Source organism: Enhydra lutris, unplaced genomic scaffold, assembly GCF_002288905.1.
Source record: "Enhydra lutris kenyoni isolate GAN:26980312 unplaced genomic scaffold, ASM228890v2 scaffoldscaffold7, whole genome shotgun sequence".
Taxonomy (NCBI): Eukaryota; Metazoa; Chordata; class Mammalia; order Carnivora; family Mustelidae; genus Enhydra; species Enhydra lutris.
Genome location: NW_019154091.1, coordinates 42,081,058 through 42,098,866, shown reverse-complemented (window position 1 = coordinate 42,098,866; position 17,809 = coordinate 42,081,058). Strand labels below are relative to the sequence as shown.

At 39.1% G+C, this 17,809-nt stretch overlaps 1 protein-coding gene across 1 annotated transcript in view; it reads right to left on the bottom strand.

Moving 5' to 3' along the window:
* LOC111142153 (deoxyribose-phosphate aldolase) overlaps window positions 1–14,143 on the bottom strand; it is a 114,946-nt gene extending 100,803 nt beyond the window's left edge. The window contains exon 1 of the mRNA XM_022495141.1: window positions 14,072–14,143. Coding sequence (XP_022350849.1) covers window positions 14,072–14,102 — 31 coding nt within the window. The 5' untranslated portion in view covers window positions 14,103–14,143. The remainder of the gene's footprint in view (window positions 1–14,071) is intronic.
* Between the last annotated feature and the right edge of the window lie 3,666 nt (window positions 14,144–17,809).

The window sequence follows — 17,809 nt, the reverse complement described above, 5'->3', positions numbered from 1 at the left end:
AAGTAGCTCTAAAAGCCTCATGAGTCCATTTATGCCTTTTATACTAGAAGTTAGTATTTACTGAGTACTTACAATCTGAGAACTCACAAGGAGTTACATGCTTGCAACGATGATCCTCCAAGCCCCCCAAAACTCTTAAATTCTACTCAGTGTATTCTCTGTCACACAGGAACGAAACATTCAGAGTTCTAGTGCTCCATGGGATAAATCTGGGGAATTTTTATTTCCTTCTTTATATTTAAGAATTTTCAAAAACTTGTATAATGACTGTGTATTGCCTTTGTAAGTAGACCAAAACATCTTTTAAAGATACTTAATTTTACAAAAATTTCATCCCAGGTGACATAAGTTTTAAGCATGTTAAATACTCCACAGTGATCCATTCTCCAAAGTTCACGGATAGGTATGCATCTTATATAGTAGTTATTGTCCTTGGTGTTAAGGAAAATGTGATAAAAATGGTGAGAAGAAAACTTATAGAGAAAAAAAATCAAAATAATTAAGGGTTAAAAGATAGCTATCAAACAAGAGGAGTAAGTTTCCATAGAAGGGGGCAGAGGATCAGGCTTGACCTGGGCAGGGGCGGATAGAGGTAACAGGAACAGGCCAAATGACCCAGGATCCTCAAAGAAAGAACAGAAGTGTTGGAATTTGCACACCAGAGGATAAAAAAACCACAGTAAGTTCCTAGAAAAGGCAACAATGCTTCTTCATTCATTCCATTTAATAAACACTGATTAAAAACAAATTACATCATGAAAAGTACTGTTCTAAGTGCAAGGAAGGATACAGAGACCTAACAAACACAGATCCTACCCTCAAGCAGCTTATTAATAAAGTATCATGACAACATATAAACACAAGATGGAAATCAGTAGGTACCAGAAGAGAAGGCAGAGCACCTCAGCAGACGGTGATGAACAGTTCGATAGAGGAAACAAAGACTCTTCGGGGAGAAGATAAAATAATGAAAACAGTATTTTAGGGCTGCCTGGGTGGCTCAGTCATTGAGCGTCTGCCTTTGGCTCAGGTCATGATCCCAGGGTCCTGGGACAGAATCCTGCATTGGGCTCCCTGCTCAGTGGTAAGCCTGTTTCTCCCTCTTCCTCTCTCACTGCTTGTGTTCCCTCTCTCACTGTCTCTCTCTCTGTCAAATAAATTAATAAAATCTTAAAAAACAAACAAACAGTATTTTAGGAAGATTACTGGAATAATGGCTACCATCTATCAGTCACTTATCAAGTTAAGGGTGATCCAATAGTATTTCTCATTGAATACTGACACTAACTCTGCCACGCAGGCATTAGTTCCATTTGACAGATGAGGAAACTGACACTCAGAGATGAAATCACTTGTCCAAGGTGACTCAGGACACGTCAGGGCTAGGATTCAAACACAGGTCTCTATGATTTTATACCCAACTTACTTCTAGAATGCTATACATACAATCAGTAGAGTCAGGAACACATTTACTTAATTTCAACTATTCGACATATACCTTTAACGGAATTTAACAGACATTTCTATTTCCAGTCTTGTGAGATGTCCTCTCTAGCTAAACCCATTCACTACTTCCTGAGAGCACTATTTTGCTGTCCCCACTAACTCAAGTATTTCCTTTGACTAAAGACAGAGGTTATGTTAATTTGATTAAGTAGGAGTATATACTTCTCATGAAATGGAAGTACATCTCAAAGAAGCCAAATAATCAAAATAGAAAATCTAAGAAGATAAATGTAATTTGTTCTGTGTGAACAAACAAGAAAAAGTTGAGCTGAATATAGATTTTTCCTGGGGCCGATAAGACAGACCAGATGTGGAGAAATCAGCTAGGAGGCCACCACTGTGATTTAGATATGTCACAGAACAAGCCGAGCATAGGAATAAAAGAGAGGGAAAAGGGGTGAATCCACAAGATATTTTTTATGGAAGATACATTAAGACTATAATCAATACTCTGCCATGCAGAGGAATAAATACAAAATAAAAGGCTCTGCCTACATAAAGATTTATGAAGTCAAGATTTACACTCATGAAACATCTAGAGAGAAAGAAAATATGTATTCAATCATGTTCAATCATCAGAGAAAGGGGGAAAGGGTAATGTAAAACAATCACTGGAACTCGGAGCCTCAAAAGCCAGAGAGGACTGTGATGGCCAGGGTAAGAATAAAAACGTATGAATTCCAAGCACAGGGAACGTCATAGACCTATGATTCCACAGAACAGTAATTCTAAGTAATGACCAGAAGATTCAAAAGTTCAGAACTGGAAGGATTCTCAGAGATGTGTCTGACTTTTTGTTTAATTTTTTAAACAGACTTCATTATTTTTTAAATTTAAACTTTATTTTTTCAGTGTTCCAAGATTCACCGTTTGTGCATCACACCCAGTGCTCCATTTGTTAGGGAAGTTTAGGTCACAGCAAAATTGAGCAAAAGGTACAGAGACTGCCCATCTCCCTCTACCTCATACATGCACAGTCTACCACCATTATCAACATTCCCCACCAGAGCTGGACAGAGGTACAACCGAGGAGCCTCCATCATGTAAGCCAGTACACTGACATCCCCTGCCTGAGATCACAGGACCAGATGCAGAGGTAGGGCAAAATGCTGAGGTCCTGATCCTACATTCTTCCCAAATAAACCAAAATGCATTCAGTGAGACATACACGGCCAAGTAGATTCCCACCATTCATCCCACAAGATACCAAATTTCAACTTGGTCTGTAAAAGTAACCACGGTCATATGCAAAAACAACTTTCTTTCGGGAGCACTGTTAGCATCGATGGCTGTTGCCTAGATGCTTCATGCTAATTACTTGCCCCCCCCCCCCCGCCGTTTCTCTATATTATGTTATTACCAAGGGAATACCACAACCAATCAAACACAGTATCCATCTATAGACTGAAACAGATTTTTTTTCTTCCTGAAGCCAGATCTATGGAGGTGTTTTCACTCACAGAAATCTGGATCAGATCTTTGCCTATGTGAATAGATTTCCCACAGTATTTTAAAATGATAATCTAAAGGTTAATAAGCCAATGTTGACTGGTTCATCATTTGAAACAGAGCAGCTGCATACGGTGAGGACGAGCAAAGTCGCTATGGGAATAGCAGCGAGCTTCCCCAGCGACTGTAGTTTGATTAAGGGAAATTTCTCAAGGGCAGGGACTCCTAATTTCTACTGCTCTTGTGCCTTTCACAAAGACATGGAAAGTACAGAGTATACAGTAGGTACTCTCTCTCTCTATGTATATATATACATATATATGTACATATATGTGTGTGTGTGTGTGTATACACCTGCTGAATAAAAGAATTTGAATTATAATAATGATTGTATCCTGAAGAGCCAAAAGTTGGGAAATAAAGAAAAAGGAAAATAGGGGCGCCTGGGTGGCATAGTCGATTAAGCATCCAACTCTTCATCTCAGCTCAGGTCTTGATCTCAGGGTCCTGAGTTCAAGCGTAGCATGGGGTGCATGCTGGGCGTGGAGCTTACTTTAAAAAAAAAAAAAAAAAAGGAAAATAAACTCTGCTTATTAAGACAGAAGACTAAGATATGTTTCTTGTTTCTTCTTCGGAAAACTATCAGAAGCACTGAAGTTTCTCCCTATACAGTAAAGAGAAAAAAATCTCTCTCAACACATCAAAACGTACAGAGCTTGAGCTACTTGGCCAAATACAAATATAACGAGAATTGTCACAACCTACCTTCCCACCGAATTCACAATACAAACTTAATTAATAATCTCCAAGGAAACATCAATATTTTCTTTTCTTTCCACCAACAAATTAACTAAATCACTCTTCCTGGTAGATCACCTTGCATCTCCAGGTAATGAGAAATATTTAGGTCTGTCTGCTCCAGTGCCTGAGAACACGGAGAAGATACACTCAGGTCAATTTCCAAAATCACCATGAAAAGCACTTACATTTCCCATTAGTCATTGGCATTATTTGAATAAAATATGCTCCTTTTCAGACACAATGCACTTTCAGTTAGGTGCAACCATGTACCTGCCTAACCCCCTTGATTTTTCCAAAATGCCTTCATGCTCATTTCTTCAATTCCCTCAATCAAAAAATAAAAGACTAATTTCTGCTCAAACTTGCTTACAGAAATGTTGTTAGCCAGATATAAAAAATATGATAAAGTAATTAAATGTAAAAAAGTGACAGAGGATTTGTCAAAAATGATTTAGAGTAATTGAAGATTCTCTGACTCTGTAATTAATCTGGGTTACTCTACAATTTCCTTAAGGGTTCTGAATCTGAAGTGTTCACAGGAACCCTCTGGGGAGCTTGGGAAAATGCAGATTCCTGGGCTTCTCCCCCTGCTGTGGATTCTTAAAGCTACTGAGGGGCTCAACATCTGAGATGAGGGGTCTGCATACCTTGAGTACTCTGGACACCTAGTTTAGTGTCAAATATTAAATCTGAATGAAACTTCACACACACACACACACACACACACACACTCCTACCCTGTGGCCATGGGGACAGGAGTGTGTCCAATAGGTGTTCAGTTGAAAAGCTTATCCACATCTGGATTACAAGAGTAGTTAATTCCGATATTCTTGCCAGACTCCAAAGACGGCAATCTTGACATCATTAACCACATTCCAAAAGAACCAAAGCACCAGTTAAGTGGCAGTCTTTCAGGAAGTTATTACCAGAAGCTACTCTTATCTCGGACTTCGCTTTAGGGGAGGAAGACCTGACTATACAAAGAGAGTCAGAAGCTGCAGCCAGTGTCTCAACATTTTAAAAATTCTGTAGAGTTTGCTGGAGCTGAGATGAAACATTTATCCTTCTCTTGCAACCACTTTGGTTTCCAGGGGACTGACTTACAGCTGCGGCAAGCTGACGAGAGGTACAGCCATTAGACACACACACAAGACACACCAAAGTTAACTGAAAAATTTCAAAGTGCCTTTTTATGCCTTTAACTCAAAGACGAACACATTTCAAGGTGACCCAATCCTCAAGTGACAGACAGTGTTTTAAAAGGGCAGAGCTCTCCACTTAAACAATTTCGAGTGACATGTTTAAATCACATCCTCAAGGGCTCTATCTGCTGTCCTATTTACTAGTCTTTTTTTCCTGGCAGAGGCATCCCATTTTAAGTGAGCGCCTGAAGTTCATCTTCCTTCCTAACAATTAAAATCCACAGGGCTAAAAAAAAAAAAAAAAAAAAAAAAAAAAAATCCACAGGGCTTAGATGCTTAAAAAAATTTTTTTTAACTTAAGAGGCACCATGGAGGACTTTCAATTATTTAATTATACAACCAACCCCGATTATTACTTTATAGGTTTTTTCCCCATTTATCAGAACAGTATCAGAATAATAAAAGACAGCCTCATCAACACTCACAAACAGTAGAAGACTTATAAGGTAAAAAAGCATTCAGAAAAGGATGCCCAATTTAAAATCTAAAAATGTACATAATCATTATATTGACTGTGTATGTATTTCATACACAGAAGAGGAGGGATTGTTTTCTTTCTTCACTAAAATATTACTCTTAGCCTTTATAAGAGAATGAGAAGATTACACTAGAAATCTAAAAATTGCGCTCCTACAGTTAACGAAATACACCATACTGGTTTTACTCAATCCCTCTGCAGAAACTACTCCCTATCAAAAATATCCCCTCCCCTAAACTGTCTGTGAATTCCTCTGTATCTCTGCAAACTGACTACTTCTCCGTAATGATTTACAGGACTGTCTCCCTTAGTTGACTGGGAGCTCCAGGGAGAGCAGAAAACAGGTAATGCTTACTTTGAAATCCCAGCCATTACTATAAGCATCCAGAAACAAGTGCCATGAACAGCAGGCACTCCACGTATTTTGTTTTTTTAAAAAACTAGAAATTTATAATATATAAGAAAAATTTTAAATAAATAAATAAATTTTAAAAATGTATTCTTGTCCCCCCTTCCCTTTCTGACCATTGTTTGGAGAGGGTGGGTGGGGGGAGGATAAGCAAGGTTTTTATTATAGAGAGAGATATAGATAGATGATAATTAGATAAATATAGAGTAAATGTGTGTGTGTGTGTGTGTGTGTGTGTGTGTGTATAGTACATACATTCTCTAGCTCAGCCAAGTGGGAGGCTTGGGAACAGAGACACTCCATTTACCATGAGCAGACCAACTGCCCAGATCTTGGCTTCTAAATACCATTATCCATCAGAAGAAACATCCCTTGGAGAAATGGCTGGCTCTGGTGCTAGGGCAGGGAAAGTATAAAATAAGCCTGGACGTGAAGCTGGAAAATGAGAAAGTACTTAAAAGTAACGGTCATGGGGTGACTGGGTGGCTCAGTGGGTTAAACCTCTGCCTTTGGCTCAGGTCATGATCTCAGGGTCCTGGGATCAAGTCCCGCATCGGGCTCTCTGCTCAGCAGGGGAGACTGCTTCCCCCTCTCTCTCTGCCTGCCTCTCTGCCTACTTGTGATCTCTCTCCGTCAAATAAATAAATAAAATCTTAAAAAAAAAAAAAAGTAACGGTCATGTCAAAATTGGAAACAATCTGAATATTAAATAATAACAGTAATAATTATGACCCATTGGGAAGATACGAAACCTCAAATACATACTAATATAAACAAGCAAACATAAACAAATTGGAAGTTTGCAGAGACAGGATATTTAAATAGTTGCAAAGCATCACCCCACAGGGGAGCCTGGGTGGCTCAGCAAGTTAACTCTTGATCTCAGCTAAGGTCTTGATCTCAGGGTTATAAGTTGAAGACCTCCATTGGTTAAAAAAGAACAGTAACAACAAAAAGTATACCCCCACAAAATACATATTAATCACAAAGGTTAAAAACGAACTTTACGGGGCGCCTGGGTAGCTCAGTGGGTTAAGCCACTGCCTTCAGCTCGGGTCATGATCTCAGGGTCCTGGGATCGAGTCCGCATCGGGTTCTCTGCTCGGCAGGGATCCTGCTTCCCTCTCTCTCTGCCTGCCTCTCCATCTACTTGTGATCTCTCTCTGTCAAATAAATAAATAAAATCTTTAAAAAAAAAAAAAAACGAACTTTACTGTGGGAAGGCTAGCAGATACCACCTTAACAGAGTGATCAAAATGAGCATCATCCATAATGAGATAAATCAAAATTGTGTGTTTACCTTAGAGCATGCAACAAGAACACAGATCTGTTCTGTGATATTCATACCAAAAATGCATAACCTACATCTAACCACGAAAAAACAATGCAGACAGAAACTTAGGAACATTCTACAAAGCAACTGGCTTACAGATTGCAAAAATGTGAAGACGCTTCAAGTCAATCGAAGACGAATGATTCCTTACTGAAGAAGACTAAAGACACAGGACAAAGGCAACATGCGATTCTGAGCTGGATTTTTTTTTTTAATAAAGTACCTTATTTGAACAACTGGCTACACCTGAATGAAATTCACGGACTGGATGGTAATAATGCATCAATGTTAATGTTCTCATTTTAATGGCTGCGATGCCGTTGTAGCCATTGAGAAACAGATCCTTGATGAAATACTCAAACGTCCAGAAGTAGTGACACATCATGTCAGTTGGCCGTTTTTCTCAAATGGTTCAGAGGAAAAAAATCTTTCTACTATCCTTACAGCTTTCCTAAAAGTTTGAGGCTGTTTTAAAGTTAAAAGAAAAAGTATAGCAAAAAAAAATTTTTTTTCTGTTATTCTGGTTTATATTCCATATTTAATGGGATAATAAATTCATCATTACCAATATCATAATTACATAAAAATAATTACTTTCATGTTATCTTTCTTTCCTAGCACCTAGAATACTGTGAACACATGCACAAGCATACTATGTGTACATGCACATGTGTGCGTACAGGTGCCCCCCCACACACACACGCATGAAGCTATGGTACAAAGAACTTTCAACCAGAAGTTCTGGATTTGAATCATGACCTCAACTCTTACTATGAAACATTAAACAACTTACTTATGCTCTCAATGCTTTAGTTTTCTCATCAATGCAATAATTAATACTTTTCCACAAAGGATTACCAGAATTAAAAGAGAAAATGTTTGAGAAATTACCCTATTAAACCTAAAAAATATATACATATGTTAAGTATTAAGGAGAAAAAGTAACTGGATTCAGATATAAAATTCACACCAACTTAAAATATTGTACAAATCAATTATAATGTTAAAAAAATCACAGGTTAACTCCACTTGGGCCACTCTCTGCAGAAATCTATAAATTTTTAAATTCCGTTCTTACTTAACCTGAGCTACAGCCAAATTTTCACATGCCATCTAATAAAGAATATGCTACCCTACTGTTTTTAAGCAGGGATTGGCTTTTGTAACTCAAAGAAAGATTTTAACATCCTTCCGTCTCACTAACTAGCTAAATGGAATTCTTCAAGGGTGATTTATGCCATTTCTCCCCTAAAATCTATAGATGCCTTAAACTGTTTGCCTTGTTTACAACTAAAGAGATTTCAGTTCTCAGGAAACTATAGAGGTCTCAGAAATCCAAAAAGCAAAATGAACAAAATTCATCTCAAATCAACAAAATAAAATAATTACAAATTTTCAGTATTTTTTTTTTAAGATTGTATTAATTTGACAGAGAGAGAGAGCAAGCAAGCACAAGCAAGGGGAGCAGCAGAGGGAGAGGGAGAAGTGGACTCCTCGCAGAGCAGGAAGCCAGAAGTGGGACTGGGTCCCAGGACCCTGGGATCATGACTGGAGCTGAAGGCAGATGCTTAACCGACTGATGCCCCAAATTCTCAGTATTTATTTCTTTATTTTCTTTCCTTCTTATTTTTTTTAATCTTATTTTCTTATTTTTTTTTAATCTTAAGATGATATCAAGAGACAGGACTGATTCTTAAACCCAGCAAGCTAAGGTACACCTAAAGAGAGCTGGAGTTTTATAAAAATACAGAGACAAGAAAAAGAAATAAAAAAACCTAAAACCCCTTTACTCTGATCACTTGGCAATTACTCCCAGGTCCTCACCCCATGATGCCCTGAGGCACATCAGCATATCTACATAAAGAATTCCCAGGAGCACCTGGGTGCAACAGTTGGTTGAGCATCCAACTCTTGGTTTCAGCTCATGTCATTATATCTTGGGTCGTGGGATCAGCCCCACCTTGGGCTCCATGGTCAGCGGGGAATCTGAGATTCTCTCCCTCTGCCCCCTCCCCTGCTCTCTCTCTCTTGCTCTCTCTCTCAAATGAATAAATAAATCTTAAAAAAAAAAGTTCCCAGAGAAAGGCTGCTTTTAACATGTCATCCCAGAAAATTTCTTACTCAGTAACATGTAAACCTACTCTCCTAACATGCCAAAGACTGGATATTTCCATTCTCTCTGAAGATAAACTTCATCTTCTCTGAAACAAATCTCAGTGGTTAAGATGTGGATTACTGGGGGGGGGGGGGGGGCACCTGGCAGGCTCAGTTGTACAGCACTTGAGTCTTCATCTTGGCATCATGAGTTCAAGCCCCACATTGGGCACAGAGTTTACTTTTTAAAAAAAGGAAAAAAAGAAGAAAGAAAGAAAAAGGTTAAAAAAAAAAAAAAAAGATGTGGCTTATTGTAAGAAAAGACACAGGCAAAACCTAAGAGAGTCACCAGCTGTTGACTTGCCTTCTCTTGTATTACAGATTGAGTGCCCCCAACTAGCACCCAGAGACCACTTGTGGTGGTGAAGCAGGCAGCGTCAGCACCAAACCACCTAGGTTTGAATTCTGGCTCTGCTGCATCAGCACTGCCTAAGCTCTGCCTAACTGGTTTTTGGCAAGTTACTTAAAACCCTCTGTGCCTCAGTTTGCCCATCTGTAAAAAGGGCATCATAATAGAATCTTCACAGGGCCGTTGTGAAGAGTAATTGAGATAACAAAAAAATGTATTTAACACAAGGCCTGGGCACATAGCTGGAACTCTATGTTAACTACTATCTTTGTACCTAGCATCTAGGCACAGTGTCTGGCATATGGCCGGTGTTAAAGAATTATTCTCAAGCATCCGGTGCTTGGCCTAACTTTAAGATTTAAAATTTCATTCCAAATATTTTTTTAAAAATTGTTTAAAGATAACTTTGCAGTGGAAAAAATCACTATTACCAAAATCTACATTCTACATCAAAGTTATGCTTTAGCAGGAGGGGCAAAAATGAGCTCCCTATATTCTTGGTTCTTATCTAAGTTCCTCAAGGGAAAATAAAAGTTATAATGTAAGAAGACAGAACACTTGGTTATCACAACCCATTTAAGGGACAGTTTAGGCATATCTATCTGATTTCTTAGACAAAAATAAATGAAAAATAACTGCTTATCACATTTGCAATCATTTTAATTGTAGCTCTGGCGTGATGCCCAGCTCCTGAATCAGACCCAGGTCTCTGAAAGCAGGAACTATCCTTGTCCATTTTGTATCCAAGGTAATACTACCCGGGGCACAACGGGTACTCAATATCTACTTTTTGAATGAATAAATGTGCTTCATAAAATACAAAATCCATCATGGTTCTTGGTTTGGCAACTAGCCAAGGCTAATCTCCTTTATTTGTGTTTTAAACAAATAAGCTACTCTTTCTGTTTGTTCTGACCTGCACTACAGAGAGGACCTCCACAGAGTAAAATAATCTTCATATTCCTCAGGAATCATGGTCCGTGGTCATTCCAATTGAGGACATATGCCTAAACTCATCTCTTGTTAATGCTATACAGGAAAGCCAGAGAATTGTCTCTATCCCTCCAAACTAAAATTCAGCTTGCAATTACTTTTTTTGTTATTGTTTTTCAGAGAACTTTGAAATTTTTCTTTCTGTACACAAGAGCTTACAGATATACAGATACCAAGTAGGGAGATCCTTAGAAGTCACCTAATACAATAGCCCCATTCTCCAGATGCCTCCAAAGAAAATCACATTTGAAAGGAAGCCACATAGTCAACATCCTTCATAAGCCTCTTGACACAAAAGTAACAAATTTAAATTTTAATAATATTCAGAAAAGAGGAAGGTGTTCATCCACCAGCACCTGCCTACACAGAAGGTCTAGGTGGATGCCCCAGTTCTCCTAAGCAAGGAGTAGTTCTAAATTCATTTGTTCATTCAACAAACATGTTTGAGGGCCTCTGGTGTGGTGGACACTATTCTAAGTGCCTGAGACACGTCAGTGAGCACAAAGAAAGATCACTGCCTGTGCTGTAGCTACATTTTAGGCAAAACTCTGGAGGTGCCTAGGAAAATAAAGAACACATAGAATTAATAGAATACATAGGGCAGGAAGCGTTCCATAGCACCATGAGATCATTAAGCTAGTGGTTCTCAAACTTGGGTGTTCTTCAGAACCCCTCAGAGGACTGATCAATACTCAGAAGGCCCAACCCCACCCCAGAGCTTCCGATTCATTAAGATCTCAACAGGGCCTGAGAATTTCCATTTCTAATATGCTCTCATACACTGTCAACGCTGTTAGTCCAGGAAGCAAACTTTGACAACCACTGACCTACTTGGAAACAAATCAAGTAGCTTGGCCAGAGCCATAGGCTACTCGATACCAGGCCCAGATTTAGGGGGTTTTCCCCCCTTTTGACTCCAAACTGATTAAGCTTTTATGAGGATACAGCTGTCACTTATCCACTTAAGGCAAACACTGCCCAAAGAAAAAGGTTTTTTAGCTTTATGCTTGAGTTGGAGAAAATCAGAAAAGAATGTTTTAAGTATAAAACACGTTAAGCAGACAGCACTGATCACTAAACACAGACATAAAAATTAACATTAAAGTTAGAGGATTTGTTTTCTTTCACATATCAAAATGCCATGATAAAAGAATGTTTTCCCTAAAGGGTCTTATCATGAGGGTGAGGTTCAGTCTCAAATGAGCCTATTTATTTTAAAAAAGTCTATTAACTAGAACTATATATACTAAAATATAAATAACTGATTGGATTAGTAATAATATTAGTCTTTTTGTGCTAATGGTATTTTCTAACATTTTTACAATAAACATGAATTCCTTTTGTAACAAGGAAATACAAGTTAATTTCTTTAAAAAAGCAGTGACCGTGTTTATTCAAAAAGACTTTTAATTAGAAAATTATAAAAGGCATCAGTTAATATGCTGCATAAGTTAATACTGAATGATTTTTTTCCCCAGTACATAAATAATTCAAATAACTTATTTTACATTTTAGGCTAAACCTCTGTCTGGATTAATGATTAATACCAGAGAAGGAAAAAATCCTTGAAATTTATCTGATTTTATTTAAACAAAGAGAATAAAACAAAACTATGATCCTTTAAATAGTTGCATAAAAATCAAATTTACTATTATTCTATATAGCAATTGTTTTTTTATCTTTATTGATACTTTAACAAATGTAGGGATATGATGCTAATTCTAATAAAGAAAGCAAAATGTCATGTGTCGATTATGCCAATTAAAAAAAAGAAAGTAAAAATGGGGGCGCCTGGGTGGCTCAGTGGGTTGAAGCCTCTGCCTTCGGCTCGGGTCATGATTTCAGGGTCCTGGGATCAAGCCCTGCATCAGGCTCTCTGCTCAGCGGGGAGCCTGTTTCCTCCTCTCTCTCTGCCTGCCTCTCTGCCTACTTGCGATCTCTGTCTGTCAAATAAATAAAATCTTTTTTAAAAATAAATAAATAAATAAATAATAAAAAATTTAAAAAGAAAGTAAAAATGGCTTCAATTGTATTTCTTGAAAAACAATAAACAAATGTCTAAGTTTTGGAAAAAGAGTGGAGTGTCCTCAATCTGTACAAAGTTAGAGAGCCATATCCCTGAAAATACCAAGGTAAGACCTACACTCAATTCCTGTACCCCATTCACTATCTTTCTGGACCTCCTAATCTAGGGAATACTCATTTATTACCAAAGTTCACATTTCAGGGATACAACTAGAATTTAAAACATAATCTGCTAAAGGGCAATGACTAAAGGAGAATCAATTTGGTGAAGAAATCAAGTGTATTCATAAAGACACATGGTCACCATTTAACAAAAGTTCTGGATTACCTCTTGAAGTGTAGACGATTTCATCAGGATAGTCACTTTCAAAGGGAAAAAAAGTGCCTTGTATGTATTATATAGAATCATAACTAATTTTCTGAAAATCAGGCCTAAAACCAGAATTCTATACCATATTATTATTAACTCTTCCTAGTTACCCACAAAGTACCAAACACTTTAAATCCTCTCATTTGATCTCCAAATCGCCCTTAGAAGTACAACCATTTTACAGATTAAGAAATTTAAGCACAGAGTGATCAAGTAATTTGCCCAAAGTCACAGAGCTAAAATAAAGATACAGGAAACAGATATCCCAGCTGTAATACTTAAACTGAGAGCCTTAACCTTTGGCTCTGATTATGGGTCTCAAGTTTGAATTACAAAGTTTTTATATTTTAGGAAATCAGAACTAAATTTTTCTTGCCAGTCATATTTGATAATATAAGTAAAATGAAAAATGATGAAATAATTCAGGCGCTTTCACAAATCTCTGTACTTCTAAAATCATACACAATTTACAGTGAGTTATACAGCACAGCGATCTGATAACTTTTCCATTAGCACGGACGTTTTAAAAGGGGTACGTACGGCTGTGGTAAAATTATCTACGGAAATCCAGCATTAAATCGCACAGGGGTTCCATTGAGCGGGTAAAGAAGGTTTTTATCTTGTTTTATTTGGGTTGGGGTTTTTTGTTTGTTTTGGGGTTCGAGGATTTTGGGGTTTTGTTTTTGGAGTTTGTTCTTTGCAACCAGGGAGCTAGAAGGTGAACGACTTAAGCTGGAAAATGAGAAGTCAAATCCTTTCCTATGTCTTCCGCTCACCACACAAGGCCTCGGTGCCAATGTGCACAAGAGTTCCTAAGTCTCTGTGGACCGGCCTTTGCTCGGGGTGGGGGCGGACCCACCCGGTACGGCCGCTTCCCGCCAGGGCGAACACCCCCGGCAGCGGACCCCAGGGCACCGGGCGGCGGCGAGCCCCGCGAACGGCGGACCGCGGCGGCGGCGAGAAGGGAGGGAGACGGGCGGGGACGACCCGCGGGGCCCTTACCCAGCTCCGTGCCCCGGTTGCGCGCGGACATGGTGCGGGCCGCTGCAGCAGTCGCCGGCTCCTCTCCGCCCAGCAACCCTGCGCCCAGCCCTTCCTGCTTCCCGACCCGCCTCTCGGCGTCGCTGCGCTCGCCCCGCCCCGCTGCCTCTGGGGGCAGGGCCGTGGACCTCAGTCCCCACGTCCAACCTCGATCTCCGGGTGCGACCTCGTTCCTGCCGCCCCTCTCCTGCCCTCTGCCCCCAGCTGTGGGACTCGAGCACTGGCTCCCGAAATAATGCTACCAAAACCCGTTTTAAAATGTTTGAGGTGCCAAATGCACTGAATAAATACGTTTAGAAACTTTATAGTGTGAGATTAAATAACGAGAGGGGAGAGGATCCCTCCCAGTTACTGTCCAAGTGCAGAGCTCTGCAGCCCCATACGTGAAGGGCAGCAGTGTAAGGGCGGCCAGCGAGCAGGGGCCCAGAGCACACTCTGACTTCCAACCTAGACAGGAGCAGCAGTTCTGCTGCCTGGCAGCGGGGGGGCGGGGCGGGGGGGGGGAGACACCCAGGCGAGAGAAGTCAGGTTTCTCAGCATAGCACTGATAGTAATTAAGTGGGACACTGGGCACATCAATTACCTTTCTAAGCTTCACTTTCCTAATCTCTAAGAAATGACCTTGACAATTTCTTGGAACTCTAACTTCCGAATCTGTGATGCTAACATTTTTTTCAGCCTAACTTTTCTGTAACCAGAAGGTTAAAATTGTCTAGAGTCACTCAACATAGACTACTAGTCGACTCATCTCTACTCATAATCAGAGGCACCTCCACTTTGCTGGGAGAAGGAAAACTTGGTTGTGGCTTGTCCACCACGAGCCAGTCACTGTGCTTGGTGTTTTTAGATACATGATAGCATTTGAGTCTCGGAACAATCCTGCCAAGTACGCATTATGTCTCTACTGCTACACCTGCAGACACCAAGGTTCTGAATAAAGAGGCATCCTGATATAGTGGAAACTGAGTAGGTTCCAAAAGGTTCAAATCCCTTAATGTACCAGCAATTCCACTTAATAAATAGGTGATTCTAGGAATGTTACTACTTGTCTGTAAAATGGGGAGATCAAAATCCATATGCCTTGCAAAGCTGTTGAATGTGTGTAAAGCCCCTAAGAAACATTATTACATGTAGTAGATGCTCAGCGAATGGACGCTGTTACTGTCATTGTCAGGTTCACACAACTACTATGGGGCCAAATAGGAAAAGTAATCCCAGTCCTACTCCCCTACACCGAGTTGCCTCTCTGCTTTCTCAAGACACAGCTGTTGCTCAGTATTCTGAATGTGCCTAGATTCTACTCATTCTTATAATAGCATTTTTCCTTTATTTTTATTTTAACCTGGAAAAAGTGAAAAATAGGCCTTGGCAGACTGGAGTCCTTGCAGCTAGACCACGGTGCTCCCAAGTGGAACATCAACAACTTCACAGAATATCAACATCATCCAAGGTCACTGTAACCATGATCAATCAACAAAAATAAGACCACGCGTACTCCAAAAAAAACATGAACCTGTCCAAACCACAAAAATGACAAAAACAGTTCCTATCCTGGCTAATGTAAGTAACAGTCACGTCTTTATCCATCAGCTTGAACATAACCCTATAATTCTTGTATTTTAAGTAAGAATTAAGATGCCCTGTCAGGGAATTATCACTTCCTGCCAGCATCCAATCCAGAGTAATGTTCTGCTTCCTTGAACCTTCTCCAGATCATGTAACACGAGCTCAAATCCTATGTCATTTCAAACACTGTCTTACTGAGATACCTCACATTTCCACATGGTGAGTGTTCTTCCGTGTCCCAATAAATCCAATAAATCAAATAAACCCAATGTATGCAACTATAGGATGGTTCCTGTGGTCTTCAGCTAGAAAGCACTGACGTCCCTGAAACATACAAAGACAATAAATTTTGCTTTTTGGGGCAGATACAACTCTAAGCCAAATTATAAGCCATTTCTTATATATCCACATATAATGTAACTTACTAAAACAAATAAAAGCGGTGAAATCCTAACTTAGTTCCAACACCAGAATCCGGGTAGCCTCCTACAGCTGACATATTAGCAACATATCTGACAAAGATCTCTCAAGGACTTTTTCTAAAATTGACCTGTTGCTAATACTAATCTGTAATTAATCTCTGTAGTTTGAAAATATGTTAAATTGTCAGGATTCAGGATAGTAGGGATAGAATGCGAACGGTGAGGGGTTTTTTGCTGTTGTTGTTGGACTTATTTGTTCCAAGTAAGCTCTGCCCAACATGGGGCTTGAACTCACAACCCTAAGATGAAGAGTCACATGCTCTACCAACTGAGCCAGCCACGAACCCCATGGAAAAAAACTTAATGGAGGGCAACTTTCATTTTGTGAACTTCCCTTTTAAACTTACTGCGTTCTGAAACTTTTGAAGTATCCCTAAGGCAAGGCTTCTCAAAGAATGATCCGTAGACTACCACGGCTACACTGGAACTTCCCAAGAGTTTTTCTCCCAAGACTAATGCAGTTTCTAGGCTTACCACGGCCCTCCTGAGTCGGAATCTCTAGGATCCTGAAATCCATATTTTTAACAAGTTCCTTCACATGATGTTAATGTAACCTAATTGTAAGGAATCATCAACCTAGGGGCAGAGAAGAGTAAACTATGCATGCCAGTCTAGAGTTATGGCCAAAACTGGTTCTTACAAGAGTAAAATCCTTTCAAATACTAAGTATTATTTTTCTAATCCATGGAAATTTTCTTACTTTTTTTAATATAACTTTTAAATTGCCAGATAGATTACTTGCCTTCCCATCCCCATTCCTTCAGTTAAAATTAAAGCTCTAAGAATATATCACATTTATCTTGAAGCCTCAAGAAACTGCAAGACCTGGGAGTTAGGAGTAATTCAACTGTTAACTTCCAAAGGGCATGGACCCTTTGTGTTTGGCTCTTGATAGGCCTAGAGTCTGGTGGAGTCATTGCCCCATAGTAGTCACAGGTGTATATTTGTTAGATGAACGATTGCGTATTTCTGGCGGGGATATTTTTCTTACAGTGGTAACAGTTTTATCTAGTCCAATTCCATTTGCCCATGATCTCTAAATGCATGCACAGATTCCTTAGGTAAATACTGACTTGGACTACGGATTATAACCAGTTTTTCTATGTCAAAAGACGGAAGGTGTAGAACTAGGCAAAAGTATGAATGTGAGAATTGACATACTTCAGAACTGGAAGGACACTTAGAGAGTATCTAACTTCCTACCTCACAGTGAAATAAGATAATAAGAATTATATTGAGTCTTTGATAGAAGCTAAATTTATTCAATTTAAGTAACAGTTCTTTATTCTGAGACTAGCTCTTTCACTACCAACTTGGATTTTTAAAAATCTTTTTTCTTATGAAGACTGTGGTTGTAGGAAAAAAAATGTTAACCACCTCACTTGCCAAGATTAGAAGCAAACCATTCTATCTTACCCTGATCTATTCCTTTTTTTCTTTGATTGGTCCCCAAATCCCAAAGTTAGAGAATCATTGATAGAATAAATATATAATACTAAGTGCTTCCTACGAGTTAAGTTCTTACACTAATTATCAGTGTTTCAAAAAACTGTTAGGTATTTCAAAAGAAAATCTATGTGTGAGACCTACCATCTCCTTTTACAGAAAGAAACTAAGGCTCAGAGAAATTAGTCTAAGTTCTAGAGGGTGG